General features: G+C 45.9%; 1 protein-coding gene across 2 annotated transcripts in view; it reads left to right on the top strand.

The window, feature by feature from the left end:
- COPS2 (COP9 signalosome subunit 2) overlaps nucleotides 1-19,001 on the top strand; it is a 48,443-nt gene that overhangs the window by 5,013 nt on the left and 24,429 nt on the right. For both annotated transcript variants that reach the window (XM_024200532.2, XM_024200524.2), the window contains exon 2: nucleotides 16,797-16,910. In XM_024200532.2, the coding sequence (XP_024056300.1) occupies nucleotides 16,797-16,910 (114 nt within the window). The remainder of the gene's footprint in view (nucleotides 1-16,796; nucleotides 16,911-19,001) is intronic.

Genomic DNA, 19,001 nt, shown 5'->3' with positions numbered 1-19,001 from the left:
ATGATCAAAAGAGTTCAGAGACCACTGGTCTAGGATATAGGGATTCAAATGCTGTCCAAATATCTAGGACTTCATGGTTATTCATGTATGGGAACCTAATGGTTTAAAAACCTTTTGTTCTTTTTATTTATTATTGTCTAGGCCTTAAAATGATGTTTGTTTGAGGAGTTGCATACTGAATTAAATTCTCATTCACTCCATACAATACAATATCATTGTACTTGCGTCAGATTGTACCAAATAACTCTAACTGCATGGTGTGTCAAGTGCTCTTCATACCTAATGCAGTTGTTTGCTGTATGCATCTTATCATATGCAAGACTTTCCTGGATTTTGCAAAAAAGTTCATTTTCAGAGGGAAATACTTTCTCTAGTACTGACAGGTTTCAGAGTAGCAGCTGTGTTAGTCTGTATCCGCAAAAAGAATAGGAGTACTTGTGGCACCTTAGAGACTAACAAATTTATTAGAGCATAAGCTTTCATGGGCTGTACGAATATGCTCTAATAAATTTGTTAGTCTCTAAGGTGCCACAAGTACTCCTGTTCTTTTCTCTAGTACTGTTACCAGAAATCTGTTTTGTGTTCTCAATTCGCTAATTGAACCCTTTTACCACTGATCTAAGTAAGGCAGTCTTTCTTGCCATGTATGTTTAAACTGTGTGTCTTGAAATGAAACTTACTTTTCATTAAACCTAACGGAAACATTAAAACTTTTGAGTTTTGGGGCAAAATGTTTAAAGGAAGGACTGCCACTGTTCCCCAGAAAGAAAGGGGTAACAAAAAATATGATATTGTTAAAAGTGAGGCTATACTAACCCTTGCAATGAAATCATATATAAATTTTAAAACAAATTTATGGGGATTTTTTAAAAAGAAAACCATCTTAAAATCTAATCTTTCAAAAACTGAGTTTTAAAGTAGCTTTAAAGTAGTTATATATTAACTCATGCTACTGAGTCTCCCTCTAATTGTTTTAGTTTTATTATCACAATTTTCAGTGTTTTGTGCAGTGAAACAAGATGCTGTAAATGCACAAAATTGACAAATTGATTTTTTTTTCTCATTTTTAGTTATAATAAACCTAGTTATTGAAATATTAATTTCTATTTAATAAATACTTAAATGTATATATATTTTTAAGTTGACAGTGTCCCTTTTAATTTTGTTATACTACATTGCACTGCTATAGGCTGTTATGATCTTGGCTAATTTCACTTATATGATATGATTCAGCTTTATAACAGCCTTGGTGTATACATGGATTTTATGATGACTAAGAGTTAGCAGATGCTCTTTAGAGTTACACTCTATTTAACTTTGCTTCAGTCTTGACTCTGACTGCCCATTGGGGATAGACGTGCTCATACTGGGTGAGTCAGTGCTGTTCATCTGTAAATGCCTTTATAGGAATCTTTTTAAAATAAGCTCTGGATCTGCATTATGTTGTCTGGTATTTTACTTCCGAGGTGAAGGAGAGGATTGCTATCAAGGTGATGGGGAAGAAATTCCACTGGGAAAGGATTATTTACAATCAGTATATGTAGCAGTCTACTTAACCCATTGTCCTTTCCTGTTCAGCCCATACTATAAAATTACCCAGACTTATAGGGCAGTGCTAAAGAAAACATTGTGTCCTGCAATATGAAAGTGCATAAATGTTAAGGATAGGTATATTAAGAAATAGTGTCTTCATTTTCTTGCAGCATTTTGCAAGAGTGTCACACATTTGGTTTCCAAGGACCAAACTTAGTTCAAGAGTACCTAATGTGGTTCAATGTGAATTCAAGCACTGGAGTAGTACACATCTCCTGCAAGGATTCCAGGGGCCTGTTCGGACAACATACAGCCTTATGCCTCAGAGCAAAGTCCTATGGTGGTTCTCTGTGTGCTGGTGTACATCTGGAATTTCATAGAAGGGTCAATGAGACTGCCAGTACACAGATCTGCCAGCTTTTTACACCCAACTAGGGAAGCCACAAGTCCACATGGGTCAAGGGTTGTCCCAGGTATGAGGGAGGTTTCCTCTGGCCTTAGGGATTCCTTTTCCACAGGCTGTGCACTGTGGCCAAGGTTTGGAGATAAGCAGTCACATCGTTTTTGTTTCAGGCTGTCTATATAGATTCAGAAAGGCAGTTTCATAGGTGTGAATCAGTGCTGTGCTGTCTTTGTAAACATAAGAGCTATATTTTGTTTGAATGCTTAAATTCTACTGAAACTGATGGGTAAATGTCCCAGTAGCCAGGGAAAGTTGCCTACTTTGCATTGGCAAATGGTTGAATGGATTTGCCAAGTGCTTTTTATAGAAAATAATTAACATTTTAAATGTCCCAATCTTTAGTTTTCATTATTACCATGATTTTAAACATATGTATTTAATTAAAAAAAAAGCTACATTAAAAGTAGTTGTAAAGTCATGTACTCCTAAATTAGGAAGTGCCAGAATAAAGATGACTCTTGAGACCTTAATTTGGCCCCGTTGTGCATATGCATTATGGTAGTTTTAATTACATGATCACATACAGTAACTCTTCACTTACAGTCGTCCCGGTTAACGTTGTTTCATTGTTACATTGCTGATCAATTAGGAAACATGCTCGTTTAAAGTTGTGCAGTGCTCCCTTCTAACGTCGTTTGGCAGCCACATGCTTTGTCCACTGCTTGGAGGAAGAGCAGCCCGGTGGAGCTAGCTGGTGGGTGGCTGGAACCAGGGTGGACCGAGACCCCCCCCCCCATCAGCTCTCCCTATCAGCTCCCTGCTCCCCTCAGTTCCCTGTGCAGCAGTTGCCCAGCAGGCTAGCAATTGCAGCTGTCCCTCCTCCCACTGCCATGTGCTGCTCCTGCCCTGTGCCTTGGAGCTGCTCCCCGGGACTCCTGCTTGCTGTGGGGGGGGGGGGAGGAAGACGGGGGCTAATGTCAGGGTGTTCTCCTCCCCCCTGCTCCTGCACCCCACTTACCCCATCTTCCATAGAGCAGGGGGGACACACGACAGAGGGAGCTTCCAGGCAGCTGTGGTGCGGTCTCAGCTTGTGGATCTAATTAACAAGGCAGTGTAATTCTGACCCCACTCTTCATACTTAAAGGGGAAATGCGCATCTCTCTCTCTCTCTCTCTCTCACACACACACATACGTGTGTGTCTCTGCCTGCCCTCCCTCCTTTCCTGCTACCTTGTACAGTAGAGTGTGAGAGTTAACCCTTGAGGGCTCAGCCAATTGCTAGTTCATCATTTAGCAGTAAGGCATTCCCTGGAAATATCCCACCCTCTGACTCCTCCACCTCAACCAAGCTTCACAATCATCATCACGGTGTACCAGTATTAAATTGTTTGTTTAAAACTTATAGTGTGTGTGTGTGTGTGTGTATATATATGTATGTATGTGTGTGTGTGTGTGTGTGTGTGTATATATATGTATGTATGTGTGTGTGTGTGTGTGTGTATATATATATGTATATATATATAGTCTTTTGTCTGGTGAAAAAAATTTCCCTGGAACCTTTGTGGCACTTGCAGCGGCATTGGGAGCGGTGTGTTAAGGGCAGCTATCCCACAGACCACCTCTTCCCATTCTGGCGCTGTGGCTTGTGGGAAGGGGCAGGGGGTGAGGGGCATTTTGGGTCCTGTCCCAACGCCCCGTGATGCATCGGGTTGCATCCCAGCAATCCCTGTGCTTCCGTCCACTTTTGGTGCCATCTTTCAATGTTTTTTGTACTGCACGCTCTGTCTTCCCTTTCGGTCTGCGGGAATGGAGCCTGAACTGCTGAGGAATATGCTGACGAGTCTCACCAGCATGTCACGTTTGGCTGTTGAGTTACTCCTTAAGATCCAAACTGACAGTGAGGACTCCGACGATAATATCTACTCAAGTAATGCTTCCGACACGAGATTGCTTGTGGCATTCACGGACATGCTCACCACTGTGGAACGCTGCTTTTGAGCTCGGGAAACAAGCACTGAGTGGTGGGATCACATTGACCTGCAAGTCTGGGATGATGAGCAGTGGCTGCAGAACTTTTGGATGAGAAAAGCCACTTTCATGGGACTGTGTGAGGAGCTCGCCCCCATCCTGCGGTGCAAGGACACGAGATTGAGAGCCTCCCTGCCGGTGGAGAAGCGGGTGGCTATTGCAGTCTGGAAGCTGGCAGCTCCAGACAGCTACCGATCAGTCGCTAACCAGTTTGGAGTGGGAAAGTCGACCGTTGGAATTGTGTTGATGCAAGTCTGCAGGGCCATTAGTTGCATCCTGCTCAGAAGAATCGTGACTCTGGATAACGTGCATGACGTTGTGGCTGGCTTTGGACAGATGGGTTTTCCTAACTGCAGAGGGGCGATAGATGGGATGCATATTCCAATTCTGGCACCAGCCCACCTAGCCTCTGAGCACGTTCATCGGAAGGGGTATTTCTCTGTGGTTCTCCAGGCGCTTGTGGATCACCGTGGGCGTTTCATTGACATTAACGCAGGCTGGCCCGGAAAGGTGCATGATGCATGCATCTTTCAGAACACTGGCCTGTTCAGGAAGCTGCAAGCTTGGACTTTTTCCCCAGACGAGAAGATCACTGTAGGGGAAGTTAAAATGCCCATTGTGATCTTTGGAGACCCCGCTTACCCTTTAATGCCGTGGCTCATGAAACCCTACACAGGGAGCCTTGATAGCAGCAAGGAGCGGTTCAACAACAGGCTGAGCTGGGACAGAATGACTGTGGAGTGTGCTTTTGGCCATTTAAAGGGCCGCTGGCACTGTCAATATGGGAAGCTGGATCTGGCCGATGACAACATCCCCTAGGTTATATTCCCGTGCTGTACCCTCCATAACATTTGTGAAGGGAATAGGTGAAAGATTCACTCAGGCATGGAACTCGGAGGTTCAACACCTGGAAGCTGAATTTGAACAGCCAGAGAGCAGGGCTATTAGAGGGGCCCAGCACGGGGCTGCAAGGATTAGGTATACCTTGAGGGAGCAATTTGAGGCTGAATGCCACCAGTAATGTCTGGTGCCCTGCACAGAAGTGAAGTGCAGTGGTTCCAATGTTAGTAGGAATCTGTGTTTGCTACGCTGACTTGCAGTGCCTGTTGCTTTTCTGGGCTAAGGTATCTTTTACTTTATGCAATAATAAAGAATGTTTTCAAAGCCACAAAATCCATTTATGGAAAAGAAAATTCATTTATTGAAAAGAAACACAACTGCTTGGGAAACAGAAAGGGCAAGGGGGTGGGGTGGGGAATGTTACAATCACAGATTTGCGTGTGTCCTGTTATCATACTCAGCCTTCCTGTCTGGAGTGCTGTGCAATGAGTGCTGCATGTCAGGATGGCTATACTGCATGGTGATGGGGGTTAAGTGCAGTGGGTAAGGGTCATAGTTTTCAGGGCTGGGTGGTGAAGCTACAGGTGTTGGAGGCAGCTGGTGGTGGTAAGAACCCGGATGTTGGGGAAAGTGCGTTGGAAGTGACATGGGGGCACAAGGGAAAGAGTTTTGGGACAAGGGCTGCGGGGGGTGGGGGGGGGGGGACACGATAGTGCTCCGCCTGCATGGCTACGAGCACCTGGATCAAGTCCGCTTGGCGCTCCATGATGCTTATCAGCCGATCTGTGCTTTGCTGCTTGAGTCCGCGCTTTTGTGCCGGCGCTCCTCATTCTGCTGGCGGATCCTCCTTTCACTCTCCCTCCACTCCTGCGCTTTTTGATTCTCGTTAAGTGACTGCTGCATTACTTCATACAGCATGTCGTCTTTGCTTCTATGTGGCCTCTTCCTAATTCTGTGCAGTCTTTCGGCCGGTGATAACACAGATGGCTGAGATCTCAAGGTTGCATCTGTAAAGGCAAAATGCAACACTTAGCAGAGGCAGCATTGTTCACATCAGACAGAGCAATAATTCCCCCGGACTTAAGGGGAAGCACAGTCTACAGTAATTTGCCCATCCCAAAGTGAATGGACATAACCCACCGAAGCCCCAAAATGGTGAGTAAGCACAGAGTCAAGTGGGACTGATTGTTTCACGGCCGTACTGTCCTCTGGGTTTCTGTGCCTTGGAGAGAGCCAACAGCTGCAGGGGGCCTCTATACTGAACACTGTCCCCACATTTTCCACAGGAGTTAGTCTGGGAAGATATCTCGCTGCTGAGGGTGACCCAGGAAGCAAGGGAAGGTCTTCTACTGCAATGCGGCTTCCGCCCTGGCCCATATGCAGCTTGCCTGTGTGCAGCAATGTGCCGCCCCTCAGGGCACAGTGGCGCAGACAAGTTAGCCTGATTGGGGGAAGGACCACAGTGGCTCTCCCAAGAAATCTGCGCAACTGCATTACCCAACTTCTGGATGAGACCTTTGAAGAGATCACTGAGGCTGATTACCGCAATATGAGAGAGCACATCTACGCCCTATTCCGTATCTAGGCATGCATGCAGCCCTAACCCTCCTCGCCCCAAGAGCCTGCACCGAATAACTTCCTTCCCAAAATAAAAGCCACTTACCGGGAACCTCCTCTGGTGTTTGTCCTTCCCCAAGCACCAGCTGCCACGACTGGCTACCTTCCTCCTGGCTTGAGAACAGCTCCTGGCTACATGCATCTAGGGATTCCGGGGTGTTTTCCTCCTCCTCAGCACCCTCGTTCCCGCTTTCCTCCTCCTGCCTTGTTGAACTGGGCTCTGAAGTGTTCATGGTGGTCCTCAGAGTGGAGGTGGGGTCGCCCCCAAGTATCGCGTCCAGCTCTTTGTAGAAATGGCAGGTCGTGGGGGCACCATCGGAGTGGCAGTTTGCCTCGCGGGCTTTGCAGTAGGCATTTCGCAGCTCCTTCACTTTAACCCTGCACTGCAGTGTGTCCCGGTCATGGTCCCATTTCATCATGTCCCTTGAAATCTGCCTGAAGGTATCATAATTCCTACAGCAGGAGCGCAGCTGGGACTGGACAGCTTCCTCCCCCCAAACACTGATGAGGTCCAGCACCTCGCCATTGCTCCATACTGGGGATCGCCTGGCATGTGGAGGCATGGTCACCTAGAAAGATTTGCTGAGCAAACAGGAAGGGGATATTCAAAATTCCCAGAGAATTTAAAGGTTGGTCACCTAACGACAGGGCAGTAGAGTTCAAAGTGATGACCAGAGTGGCTAGAACAGGCATTGTGGGACACTTCTGGAGGCCGATCAGAGCGCATTAACAGACCAGGGAATCCACACTGGCACTGTGGTGCTCCAGCGGGGGCGCATCAAACATTATTCCACTCGCTGAGGTGGAGTACCAGGAGCACTCTAGCCTCGGAATCCGGGCGCTCTACGTGCCTTGCCAGTGTGGACGCGTCGTGAGTTAGGGCGCACGTGGCTGTTTTACTGTGTTCTAACTCGCAAGTGTAGCCCTTAGACCCCGCCGACCCTATGCCCTCTCAGTTTCTTCTTACTGCCTGTGATGGTTGGTCAGAGTGTCTGGTTTTGCATTGCAAGAATGTTAGCGGTTCTTTACAGTCCATTGTCTGTCTTCTTTGTATATAGTTTATAGGTACTTAGTTAGCCGTTAAGTGTTAGGTTAGTTTGGTAGTTAGAGTCCCGGCTGGGACTTCGCCCTGGAGTGGGGCATGTCCCGTTCTCCTGGCTTCAAACCATGCTCGTAATGCAACAGGCCGATGCCTATTAGTGACTCCCACAACAGGTGTTTGAAGTGCTTGGGGGAGTCCCATAGAAAGGTCAAGTGCAGAATCTGCAAAAAATTTCGCCCTAGAACCCAGAAGGAGCGGGATATCCGCTTGAGGGCTCTCCGCATGGAGGCTGTGCTTCGTTCTGCATCGGAGCCCTCCTGCTCGGACCCCACACCAAGTACCTCGGCATCTGTGCAGAGCGCGCTGCTGGCACCGGGCCCTGCCCGGCACTATTCCCTCTCATTGGTGCCTAAGAAACGGCAAAAGAAGAAGAAACCCCCCTGGCACAAGGGGGGAAAGGGGCTTTGGGCAAAGAACCTATGTCAGGCCATGTGCCCACCTCGGGACTTCATGGGGGTACCGCTGTGGTCGGACCCCCCCAGCCCAGCCAGGGATCTGCCTCTGACTCCGGGGAGCAGCAGGGGACCCCAGCTTCTCCCAGCATCCTCATTGTCCGAAGCGACCCCAGCGGCTAAGGAACAAGAAAGCCAACCTGCACCGCAGTTGCAGTGCCAGGCACCAGACTCGGCTAAGACCCCAACACCTAAGGGCAAGCCGGTTATGGGACCGCCCCATAGGGCAGTGGAGCACCCTCGGTTCCTGGATCGCAGGCGTAGATCCCCATCTCTGGCCTAGGACCCCGGCACCGTACCCTCGGTCTCCGGTCAGAAGGCCCAGGTCTCCAACGCCATGCTCTCCCCCTATGAGGAATGGGACACCAGAGTTGAGGCAACAGTCCCCATATTCCCAGTATTGGCAAGCTTCCCGCCAAACTTTGCCTAGGCGGTCTTCCAGATGTTGGTCCCCACCAGGGTGGGCTCTCTCTCCATCACGGCACCTCCTCGGTACCGCTCCTCGGGCAGGCACCAATCCTTGCCCTCGTATCACTGATTGCTGCCCAGGGTTAGTCAGCAGACTCAGACCTCAATGGCCCTGCCCCAGTCACTAGAAGGGCAATGGTCTGAGTCAGAACATGTCACTGAATCCGACATGGAGGCAACGCAGCAGGCTCCAACACCTACTGAGCCGTCCCTGGAGAAGGAAGGAGAACCCTCTCCTACCCCAACGGTGCAGTCGTCGTCATCTCTGGACAAAGTGGTGGCGGGTTCCTCCCAAACGGGCAGTCTCCCCGACGACTTCAAGGGGCACCAGGCCCTCCTTAAAAGGGCGGCTACCAATTTGAACTTAAAAATTGAGGGGTTCGTGTAGGAGTCCAATGACTTCTTTAATGTTATATCCTCCTCCATCCCGGCCCGGGTCATGCTGCCCATCCATCCAGGGGTCCTTAAGATTGCCAAATCGCTGTGGCAGACCTCCTCTTCCAAAAGAAGTATTATGTCCCTGCAAAAGGGTTCAAATGTCTGTAGAAACACTGTCCAGCAGCGTCGCTGGTCGTGTCTGCTGTTAATGAAAGGGACAGGCCAGGCCAAGTCAGTGGCATGCTGAAAAACAAAGACGTCAAGAGTCTGGATTTGTTTGGCAGAAAAGTTAATTCGACTGCCAGCCTGCAATATTGGGTGTCTAACCACCAGCCCCTGTTAGGCAGGTACAATTTTAATCTGTAGGACTCCCTTAGCAAATTCAAGGAGGCCCTCCCACAAGACTTAGCCCAGGAGTTGGCCGCTTTGGTGGACAAAGGTATAGCGGTGGAAAGAGTGGCCCTCCAGATGGCCTGGGATGCTACAGACTCAGCGGGCAGGGTGGTCGCCTCAGCAGTGGCCATGAGGCTCAGCTCCTGGCTGTAGTCCTCTAGGTTATTCCAGGAGATGCAAGCCACCGTTCAGGACCTCCTGTTTGAGGGGGCAGGGCTCTTCTCTGAGCTCAGGACTCAAGGCTCCATGGCCTTAAAGACTCCCGTGCCACTCTCCGCTCCTTGGGCCTTCATACCCCTCAGCAGGCCAGGAAGCCGTTCCATCCTCTGCCTCCCCAGTCTAGGTCCTGGGGGACTCCCCGGCTGAGCACCTACATGAGAAAGACCCCTTGTCTCTATCCTAAGCGATGACACCCGTCATCTTCCCATTTGTCTGCTCAGCCTGGCCCACCCAGGAACCAAGGAGGCCAGAAGCAGACATTTTGAGGGTGCACTCTAGGACGGTGCCCTAGTCACTTCCCAGGATCCACCCTCCCGCTCTTTCCTCAACCACCTGCGCCCCTTCCGGTTGGCTTGGTCTCGGCTGACCTTGGACTGCTGGGTGCTTGAAGTAATATCTTCAGGTTACATCCAGCGATGAGCTGCCAAAATCTGAACAACCAGTTCCCTATAAAGAAGTTCTGATTTAAGGGATGTGCTACAGTATGTACTTTTTGTACCAATAGGGTTACCATATGTCCGTATTTAAAATTTAAAAATTCCTCCCGGATGGCGATTTACGAACCAAAAAGCCTGACGTGTCCGGGAAAATACGGATGTATGTTAACCCTACCTAAAGTTCTTTTTTAAAAAGATGGTCCTGAACTAGAAATGAGCGCCGTTTCACATGTGTGGGTCCCCGCCACTCCCTGGGGGTGTGCTAGGGTGACCAGATGTCCCGATTTTATAGGGACAGTCCCGATTTTTGGGTCTTTTTCTTATATAGGCTCCTATTACCCCCACCCCCGTCCCAATTTTTCACATTTGCTGTCTGGTCACCCTAGGGTGTGCACATGTGTGGGTCCCAGCTGCTCCCTGCTCCCCTCATTGAAGCAGGTGTGCAGGGTTACTGCCCTGGGAACTGCAGGGCACCAGTGGATGTGGGGCCAGCTGCAGACAGGGGCGGGGCTAGCTGGAGGCAGGGGGTGCGGAGCTGGCTGGAGACAGGAGGGTGTGGGGTTGGCTGGAGGCAGGGCAGGGGCTGACTGGAGGTAGGGGCTGGCTGCAGGCAGGGCAGGGGGGTGCGGGGCTGGCTGGAGACACAGGTATGTGGGGCTGGCTGGCTTCGGGCAGGGCCGCAGGGGGGTGCAGCAGGGGTTGTCAGGGGAGTGCGGGGCTGGCTGGCTTTGGGCAGGGGGGTGCGGCAGGGGTTGGCGGCAGGCAGGGCAGCGGGTGCGGCAGGGGCTGGCTGTGGGCAGGGCAGGGAGTGTGGCAGGGGCGGGTACTCTCGGGGAGAGCGTCTCGGAGCAGCCCGAGAAGCAGGACGTAGCCCAGGCCCAGCAGAGCAGCCGGGGACCCACCAGGCAGCACCAGGAGCCCCACCAGGCAGCACCAGGAGCCCCAGGGGTCGGGGGAGTGACAGCAGCAACAGGGCCAGGCGGTGGCCCACATGGCTCCCACAGCACAGCGCCCCCGACGGCTGGAGGAGGAATTACACACTTCCTGTCCGGAGCCCAACAAAGCCGCAGCACCCCCTCCTCGCAGGGAAGCAGGTTAACAAGCGGTTCTAAAACCGTTTCAAAATTTAACAACCGGTGCGTGCGAACCGGTTCCAGCTCACCACTGATTACATCCTGCATCAGCGTTGGAGGGAGTTCCTTTCGTGGCTCGGTCCCCATCGGTGACCCTCGTCTCCAATGCCTCGGACCTGGGGTGGGTGATGTCAGTACGCAAGGCCGTTGGTCGAGTCCCGATTGCTCCCGACACATCATCAGGGAGCTCGGAGTGGTTCACCTGGCCCGCCAAGCCTTCCTACCTCACATAGAAAGCACGGTGGCCCAGGTCCTGACAGACAATATAGCGGCTATGTTCTATAGCAACAAGCAAGACGGAGGCAGATCATCTGCCCTTTGCCAAGAAGCCCTCAGGCTCTGGGACTTCTGTGTACAACACAACATCCATCTCATAGCTGCACACCTCCTCGGGGCCAGGAACGCTTTGGCAGATCGCCTCAGCAGGACCTTCTCGTCTCACCACGAGTGGTCCCTCCATCCGAAAGTGTTCAGCATCATCTTCCAGAAGTGGGGGGACTCCCCAGGTGGACTTGTTTGTGTCCAGGCAGAACAGGAAATGCCACGCTTTCTGCTCAATTCAGGGATTGACAGAGGCTCCCTGTTGGACACTTTTCTACTTCCGTGGTCGGGGGCTCTGTTGTACGCCTTCCCCTCAGTGCCATTACTTCACAGGTCCTCCTGAAGATCAAGCAGGATAGGGCGAAGGCGATCCTCATAGCGTAGGCTTGGCTGCACCAGCACTGGTTCGGCATGCTTCTGGACCTCTTGGTGGCTGCTCCATTACAGCTACCACTCAGGCCGGACCTGCTGTCCCAAAACCACGGCAGTCTTCTGCATCCGAACCTGGTGGTGCTGTACCTGACAGCTTGGCTACTGCATGGTTAAATGCAGAGGAGCAGGAGTGCTCGGCCAGTGTCCAACAGGTCCTGACCGTGGCTCCCTCTGGCTGCCCTTCCTGCAGCCCCCATTGGCCTGGAGCGGCAAACCACGGCCAGTGGGAGCCGCCATCGGCCGAACCTGTGGACGTGGCAGGTAAACAAACCAGCCCGGCCCGCCAGGGGCTTTCCCTGAACAAGCTGCGGCCCTAGTTTGAGAACCACTGCTCTACATCTTTTTCTTTTTTTGTTAAAAAGTTTTATAAAGTGTGAGTCTGTTTTATATACATTAAGTAAAACAATATACAATAAAGCCAAAATGCAGAATTAATAGCTTTTGTACCAAATAATTTTTTATGCATATGTCCAAATAAAATCTTATTAAATTACAGATTGTAAAGGCTGTAACTTTAGCAATGGCTTTTATGTGAGGAAAGAAATGGGAGTTTTGTAAAAATTAATGATTAGTAAAACCATGGTTCTTATAAAATATAAATTAATTTTTGCATAAGTTTAATTTTTATTAGATACATGTGCTGCTTCATTCTTCCAAAACACCACAGATTTGCTATCACTGTTAATTTTAGAAGCTGAAGCTTAACTTTTTCAAGTTTACTAGGTGAAATGAATTTTCTGAAAATTTAATCACTAATCACTAACCTTTAATAAGATCTTTTCTTAAAATGGCTGTTTGTAGTAATAGATAGTAATTTAACTTATAAAATTAATGCTGTTTGAAAGAACCACATCCTAGTCAGACTGAACCCCAAATAGGGCTTTTATTTTCATCATGATGAATTGGGTTAGTATGCTTTCTTTCAGAGGAACATGGTCAACTTAACCTGTTTTTAATTGGCTAACTTCAGAAAATTCAAATGTCTGATTGAACAACCTTTAAATAATGTCATGAAACTTTAAAAAAAAAAATCCATTGTTTAAAGTTGCATGCGTTTTTCTGATTGCTAGACAATGTTAAAATGGTCCCCTCGTCCCCCCCAGCAAGGGAGAGCGGGTGGGCAGGTCTGAGAGCATCAGCATATGTGTGCTCAGACCACCATTTCCCTTCGGTTTGGATTTTATTTATTATACTGAAAGAGTTAAGATTAGTTCTGTTAAGAAGTCACTGGGAATTTGTATTTTTCTTAGGACAATAGGTTATTCCTTGAGGTGTCAGTTGGCTGAAAGAAGACACACAGGAGCATTTTTAAAGATTTTAAAGCTATAGTGAAGGCTTTTTGTCCTGTGCAGGACATTAGGCCTAAATTATGCAACAGGAACTCCAGAATTATATAGGATTGATGTTCCCCAACCTCTGCCTGGTCTAATTAATACACTGTTGTGCAGTGTATTTAGATATTTTTTATTTCATGTAGTGAACTTTAAATGTGGGGCAGTTTAATTTTATATTAAGTAACTGAATTGTAGAAGTTGTTAGGGCACGGTGGGGATTGGAGGTGTGAGAGAGGAGTTTCGGGTTTTGGTATCCAAAAGAGCTTTGCTTTTAGTATTGGGAAGAGAATTAATCTCATCGTTATTTTTAAATTTGGGGAGGCGGTTTTGAATTTCTCATGCCCCACCCAACTTTTGAGAACAGCTGGATATTCCACTGCGCCATACCCCAACACTTGCCAATACATCCAAAATTAACAATTTCAATGCTGATCAATTAAGCACAATCATCATTTGTTAATGTTGGCATTTAAATCGACATTAGTTATTTGCATGTCTGAGCTTTTGTTTCCGGTTGTCTAAAAACTGAGGCAGATATTCTGGCATCAATTAACATTTGCGTCACATTTTTAGGTTTTCTTCACAGTTACGAGGGCTGAAGTCTTTATTTATTTTAAAATGAAATTTTAGATTATCTAGCACAGTTATTGAAAGTTTTAATAACCACTATTATGTGACAATTTATGTAGCTGCATAATCTCACTGGACCTGGGTATGATGAGATGCTTATTGCTTGGAATTATATCACATACAAGCCATGGGCGAGTCTTACGGGTCCTTAATGGATCTGATTTACACCCTTCTCATAGATGACAACAGGAGACATGGAGAACATACTGTGCAGAGGTGTCTTGCACAGGATGTAGCTAGGTTTAATTCACATTGCAATATTTTGAATTCACCTCTTGGCATAAAATTGTATATCAGGATTTTCACCAAAAAAAACCCCAACCTTTTAGATGAGGGAAAAGTTCCTTCTCATCTCCGTCTCTCCCCCAAATTGAAGTCCCTATGTAAATGTGCTCTCTGGCACAATGGAACTTCCACAACAAATTAAAGCTGGTCTGTGTGGGAGACAGACCTTTTTCTGGGGGTGGTGTGAGACTGTGGAATTAACTCTCCCAAGAACTAAGGACCATCACAACCCTTACTGTTTTTTGCTCCACATGTAAGGCACATTTCTTTGATCTTGCCTTCTCTAGCTAACACATATCAACAGGTTTATTTATATTAAAAATAATAATTTAAAAACCCTACCAAAACAAGATACTTCTCCTTCTGTGAACAAGCAACACTTGTCAAGCTGCTTAATGCACTATTGGAAGTTGCTCAGATATTATGGTGATGAGTGCTGTATAAAAACCTAGATAGAATAGAAAATATGTATTAATGTCAGTAAAGGAGTTTGTTCAGTATATGTAATGGGTTACTTGATCTTTCCTCTCCTTATCAATAGTAGATTTTTTTTTAATTTGCCATAATATTTCTATATGAATTGCAAATCATAGATCTGGATGTCTCAGGAATAGCTAAGAGAACACTGAGCCTTTCTGTTCTGGGTTGCTTATTAAAATCCAACCCAGGTCAGTAAGGACTAGAAATTATGCTGGTCTACATGTAGTGAAGGGAGCATCTTGGATTAAATTGGTCAGTGTGTTCACATCACAAAATTCACTGTCACAGTTGATACCAAAGACCAACATGTCCCCACTCTTAGTGGTGTTTGTTCCCTGTATGTCACGGTTGAGGAACACACCACACGCTGGCCTGCCATTTGCTACTCATGCTATACTTGTTCTGTGGTTATATGTATTTGGATTTTTAACAATAACAAAAGGGATTGGCTGTCCAGAACTTTAGGCACCCCGATGTTAGTTACAAAAATAAAATTCAGCAGCAGTTTACTGCCAACAGAACTTACCTCCCTTTAAAACATAACATCTTCCCCCCCATTGCCTTCCCCCATGTAATCCTCAGCAGCAGCCTATTCAGATAGATGCATCTTGCAATGTGCCATGAAGGTCAGAAGACCAGAACTACTACAGACTGGGGCAGGTGGAGCTTGTTCTGGTGCAGAGGGCCTCTCACAGGGAATGCTCTGCCATGAGGTTCTTCTCTTTTACATTGAGAGGGATTTAGGTCAAGTGCCTCCACTGTGGCTGTATGGCATGAGGAGAGAGGCGGTTCCTCAAGCAGGAACTTCCAGCCATTTAGGGCTTTCTGGGTTGACAGCAACACCTTATATTTGATCTAGAAATAGAGCAGTTCATTTTCCAGTGCTGTCAAACTAATAGTACTCAGAAAGCAATAAAATTCACTGAGTGAGAAGAAAAACAAACCTAGCTGTGGTAACATCGAACACTTCCCTGTGATCCATTTCAATGGCTCCATTAGGAGAAAAAATTATTTTTATTAGAAATGAACTGTATTTAAGGGTTTATTCAGTGCTATATATAAACATTTAATAACAGTTGGACTGGCTATAAGTTTTAGTAACTTACCTGTGGCTGCTTTCCCTATTTAAAAACTTTATTGTAAGTGTTCTGAAGTCTCAATTTTTTTAAAAAAAGGCATACATTGAAAGAGTTTGAGTTTCTAGGAAAGTGAGCTGAATATAGAAATATTAAGCTTCTGTCTTTTGCCTGTTTTTTTCCTTGTTTCCCTCCTCCTTTCTTTTGAAGGACTTCATTAACACTGGTAACATGGTAGTGAACAAAATAATTAACATGGGGGAAGAGATTGAGGCAGTTACAGTGGGGGAAGAGAAGTCCAACATTTTTGCAAATAAAATAAAATGGATTTAAAAAATGAATTGTTCATCTCACTGCAGTGTACTGGTGACTGTCATTAGGGTTTAAACAGACAGTGTCAAGCAGTTTATCCTCAGCATTTAACCTCTGTGTTGGGAGAGGTTGGATTCCAATTTTAAAATAAAATTAAATGTTTGCATAATATTTTTAAGTCCGTTTTTTTGTTTGATTTTGTAACTGTCACAAGCATTGTGCTAGTGCATAAGAAGCTGAAGGTAAAACTGCTTAGCATATTGTCATCAGTAAAAACTGAATAGCGTGTAAAAAGTAAGCAAATAGAAAATTCTGTGTCTGCCAGTGCACATTATGGGTGATTCCTTAGATTAAATTGTTTGGTGTACGGACTCCTTCACTTCCTTCTTTCTGCAACTCTTGCACACTCCCAATTATTTTCTGCTTCTCAGCAAAGAAACAGCAGGGGTCATCATCATGCTGAATGTTTTCCTCCATGTGTTGGTGTGAATTTTCATGGTGTAGAAAGGATAGGAATGTTTCCTTTGCGTAGATCTCTTGTATCTTCCATTGCTGAATCATTCTACTCTCTACGTGGACAGCAACTCATGCAGTGTCTTGTGCATGGACAATAAGAATCATATAGCACCTTTTAGAAGAATTGCAGTTTGCTTTGGCCAGAGTTTCTAACCATATCCTCTCCCTTCCTCTCTGTCCCACCCCCATCCCCATCCCACTGCAAATCAAAGTACTAATAGGTTGATTCCCTTCAGCCTAGAGGTGGCTGAATTCTAGTGATGCTCTAGTGAGATGACAGGTTTCATATCAACCAAGATTGTTTTTATGTTTCAGTGTATTAAGAGATCTAAGTTTGGTGAAAGTGTATTGAAAATATCAGTTTTCAGTGATAACATTTTGTTTTTCCTTTTTTTCCTAAACTGTAGGAATACTCTGAAGATAGTAACTCTGAGCCAAATGTGGATCTGGAAAATCAGTACTACAATTCCAAAGCATTAAAGGAGGATGATCCCAAAGCAGCATTGAGCAGTTTTCAGAAGGTTTTTAGTTTTATGTTCTCCCTTTTATTTGTTTATGTTGATGCTATAACCCACAATTACATTTGATCTACTATGAAAATATTTACTTGGATTCAAGTTATTGGTGTATTGATATTGAAGATGCATTAATAATTCCCACTGATATTACCACATGAGGTTGTTTCCAGGAATTTTGAGAGAAACTTTTTGTAGTAGTGTAACTTATTAGTACAGATGGTAATAAGTTTTTATCAGACTTCTTGACTCCCACATTGTTTACAAACTTATAAATACCATACTGAGAAAATATATTGTTCAGTGGCACAACTGATATTTTTAAATTTTTGCAAATCCTTGCAAATTAATCCTTGCAAAACTGCTAATTTTAAATACATTTTTATTCCGTTAGCTTGTTTGTCAGCTGTAGAGACCATATCCAATTGTCTTTTCTTAATTGAAAAACCATTTTCTTTACTCTTACATAATGCATTACCATTGGTTACAATCCTGAGTAAAGGTTTCAAAGTAGCAGCCGTGTTAGTCTGTATCCGCAAAAAGAAGAGGAGTACTTGTGGCACCTTAGGGCAGGTCTACACTTACTTCCTGGTCCGGCCGTAAGCAATCTATCTTCTGGGATCGATTTATCGCGTCTTGTCTAGACGCGATAAATCGATCCCGGATCGATCCCAGAAGTGCTCGCCGTCAACGCCGGTACTCCAGCTCGGCGAGAGGAGTACGCGGCATCGACGGGGGAGCCTGCCTGCTGCGTCTGGACCCGCGGTAAGTTCGAACTAAGGTACTTTGAATTCAGCTACGTTATTAACGTAGCTGAATTTGCGTACCTTAGTTCGAAGTGGGGGATTAGTGTGGACCAGGCCTTAGAGACTAACAAATTTATTTCAGCATAAGCTTTCGTGGGCTACAGCTCACTTCTTCAGATGCATAGAGTGGAACACACAGACAGAAGATATTTATACATACAGAGAACATGAAAAGGTGGAAGTACGCATACCAATTGTAAGAGGCCAGTCAATTGAGATGAGCTATCAGTAGCAGCAGAAGAAAAAACTTTGAAGTGATAATCGAGATGACCCATAGAAGGTGTGAGGAGAACTTAACATGGGGGGAAAAAATTCAATTAGTGTAATGACCCAACCATTCCCAGTCTCTGTTTAGACCTAAGTTAATTGTGTCTAATTTGCATATTAATTCGAGTTCAGCAGTCTCTCTTTGGAGTCTGTTTTTGAATTTTTTTTGTTGCAAAACTGACACCTTCAAGTCTGTCACTGAGTGATTAGAGAGGTTGAAGTGTTCTCCCACTGGTTTTTGAATGTTATGATTCCTGATGTCAGATTTGTGTCCATTTATTCTTTTGCGTAGAGACTGTCCAGTTTGGCCAATGTACATGGCAGAGGGGCATTGCTGGCACATGATGGCATATATCACGTTGGTAGATGTGCAGGTGAACGAGCCCCTGATGGTGTGGCTGATGTGGTTAGGTCCTATGATGGTGTCACTTGAATAGATATGTGGACAGAGCTGGCATCGGGCTTTGTTGCAAGGATAGGTTCCTGGGTTAGTGTTTTTGTTGTATGGTGTGCGGTTGCTGGTGAGTATTTGCTTGAGGTTGGGAGGCTGAGTAAATCCTGAGTAAAAGGTTTCAAGTGTATAAATGCCAACTGACAAAATACCTGTAGAAGAGTTGTCATTCACATGAATTATAAATTCTTAATATATGCATACTGTCACCAGAAAGTGGTGTGTTAAAGATGATCAGTAAAGGAAAAAACATTAGGCCTGTTGGGCTTCTTTATGGTGTATAAAGAAAGCCTCTGTTTTGCTGGTGGGTTTTTTTAATTGGTGTGTGGGGGGGAAATACTCCTTTTTTTGTTACACTAAATATTCAGCTCTTGTCTAACCTGGAAGACTCTAAGATGACTGAAGAACTAATGGAATGATTACATCACAAAATCAAGAGTGAAATGTTGTGCAATTGAGAGAGGAAGGGATTTTTAATCAGATTTTTTAAAAAGCTCTATTTTCTTATGTTTCTGTTTTAACTTCAGTGACTAACATTTTGGAGTAATGAAGTCTTTGATAAAAATCCATCAC

The sequence above is a fragment of the Terrapene carolina genome, unplaced genomic scaffold (assembly GCF_002925995.2).
Source record: "Terrapene carolina triunguis isolate 2854851 unplaced genomic scaffold, T_m_triunguis-2.0 Scaffold67, whole genome shotgun sequence".
Taxonomy (NCBI): domain Eukaryota; kingdom Metazoa; phylum Chordata; order Testudines; family Emydidae; genus Terrapene; species Terrapene triunguis.
This window is presented reverse-complemented; position numbering and strand designations above follow the sequence as displayed.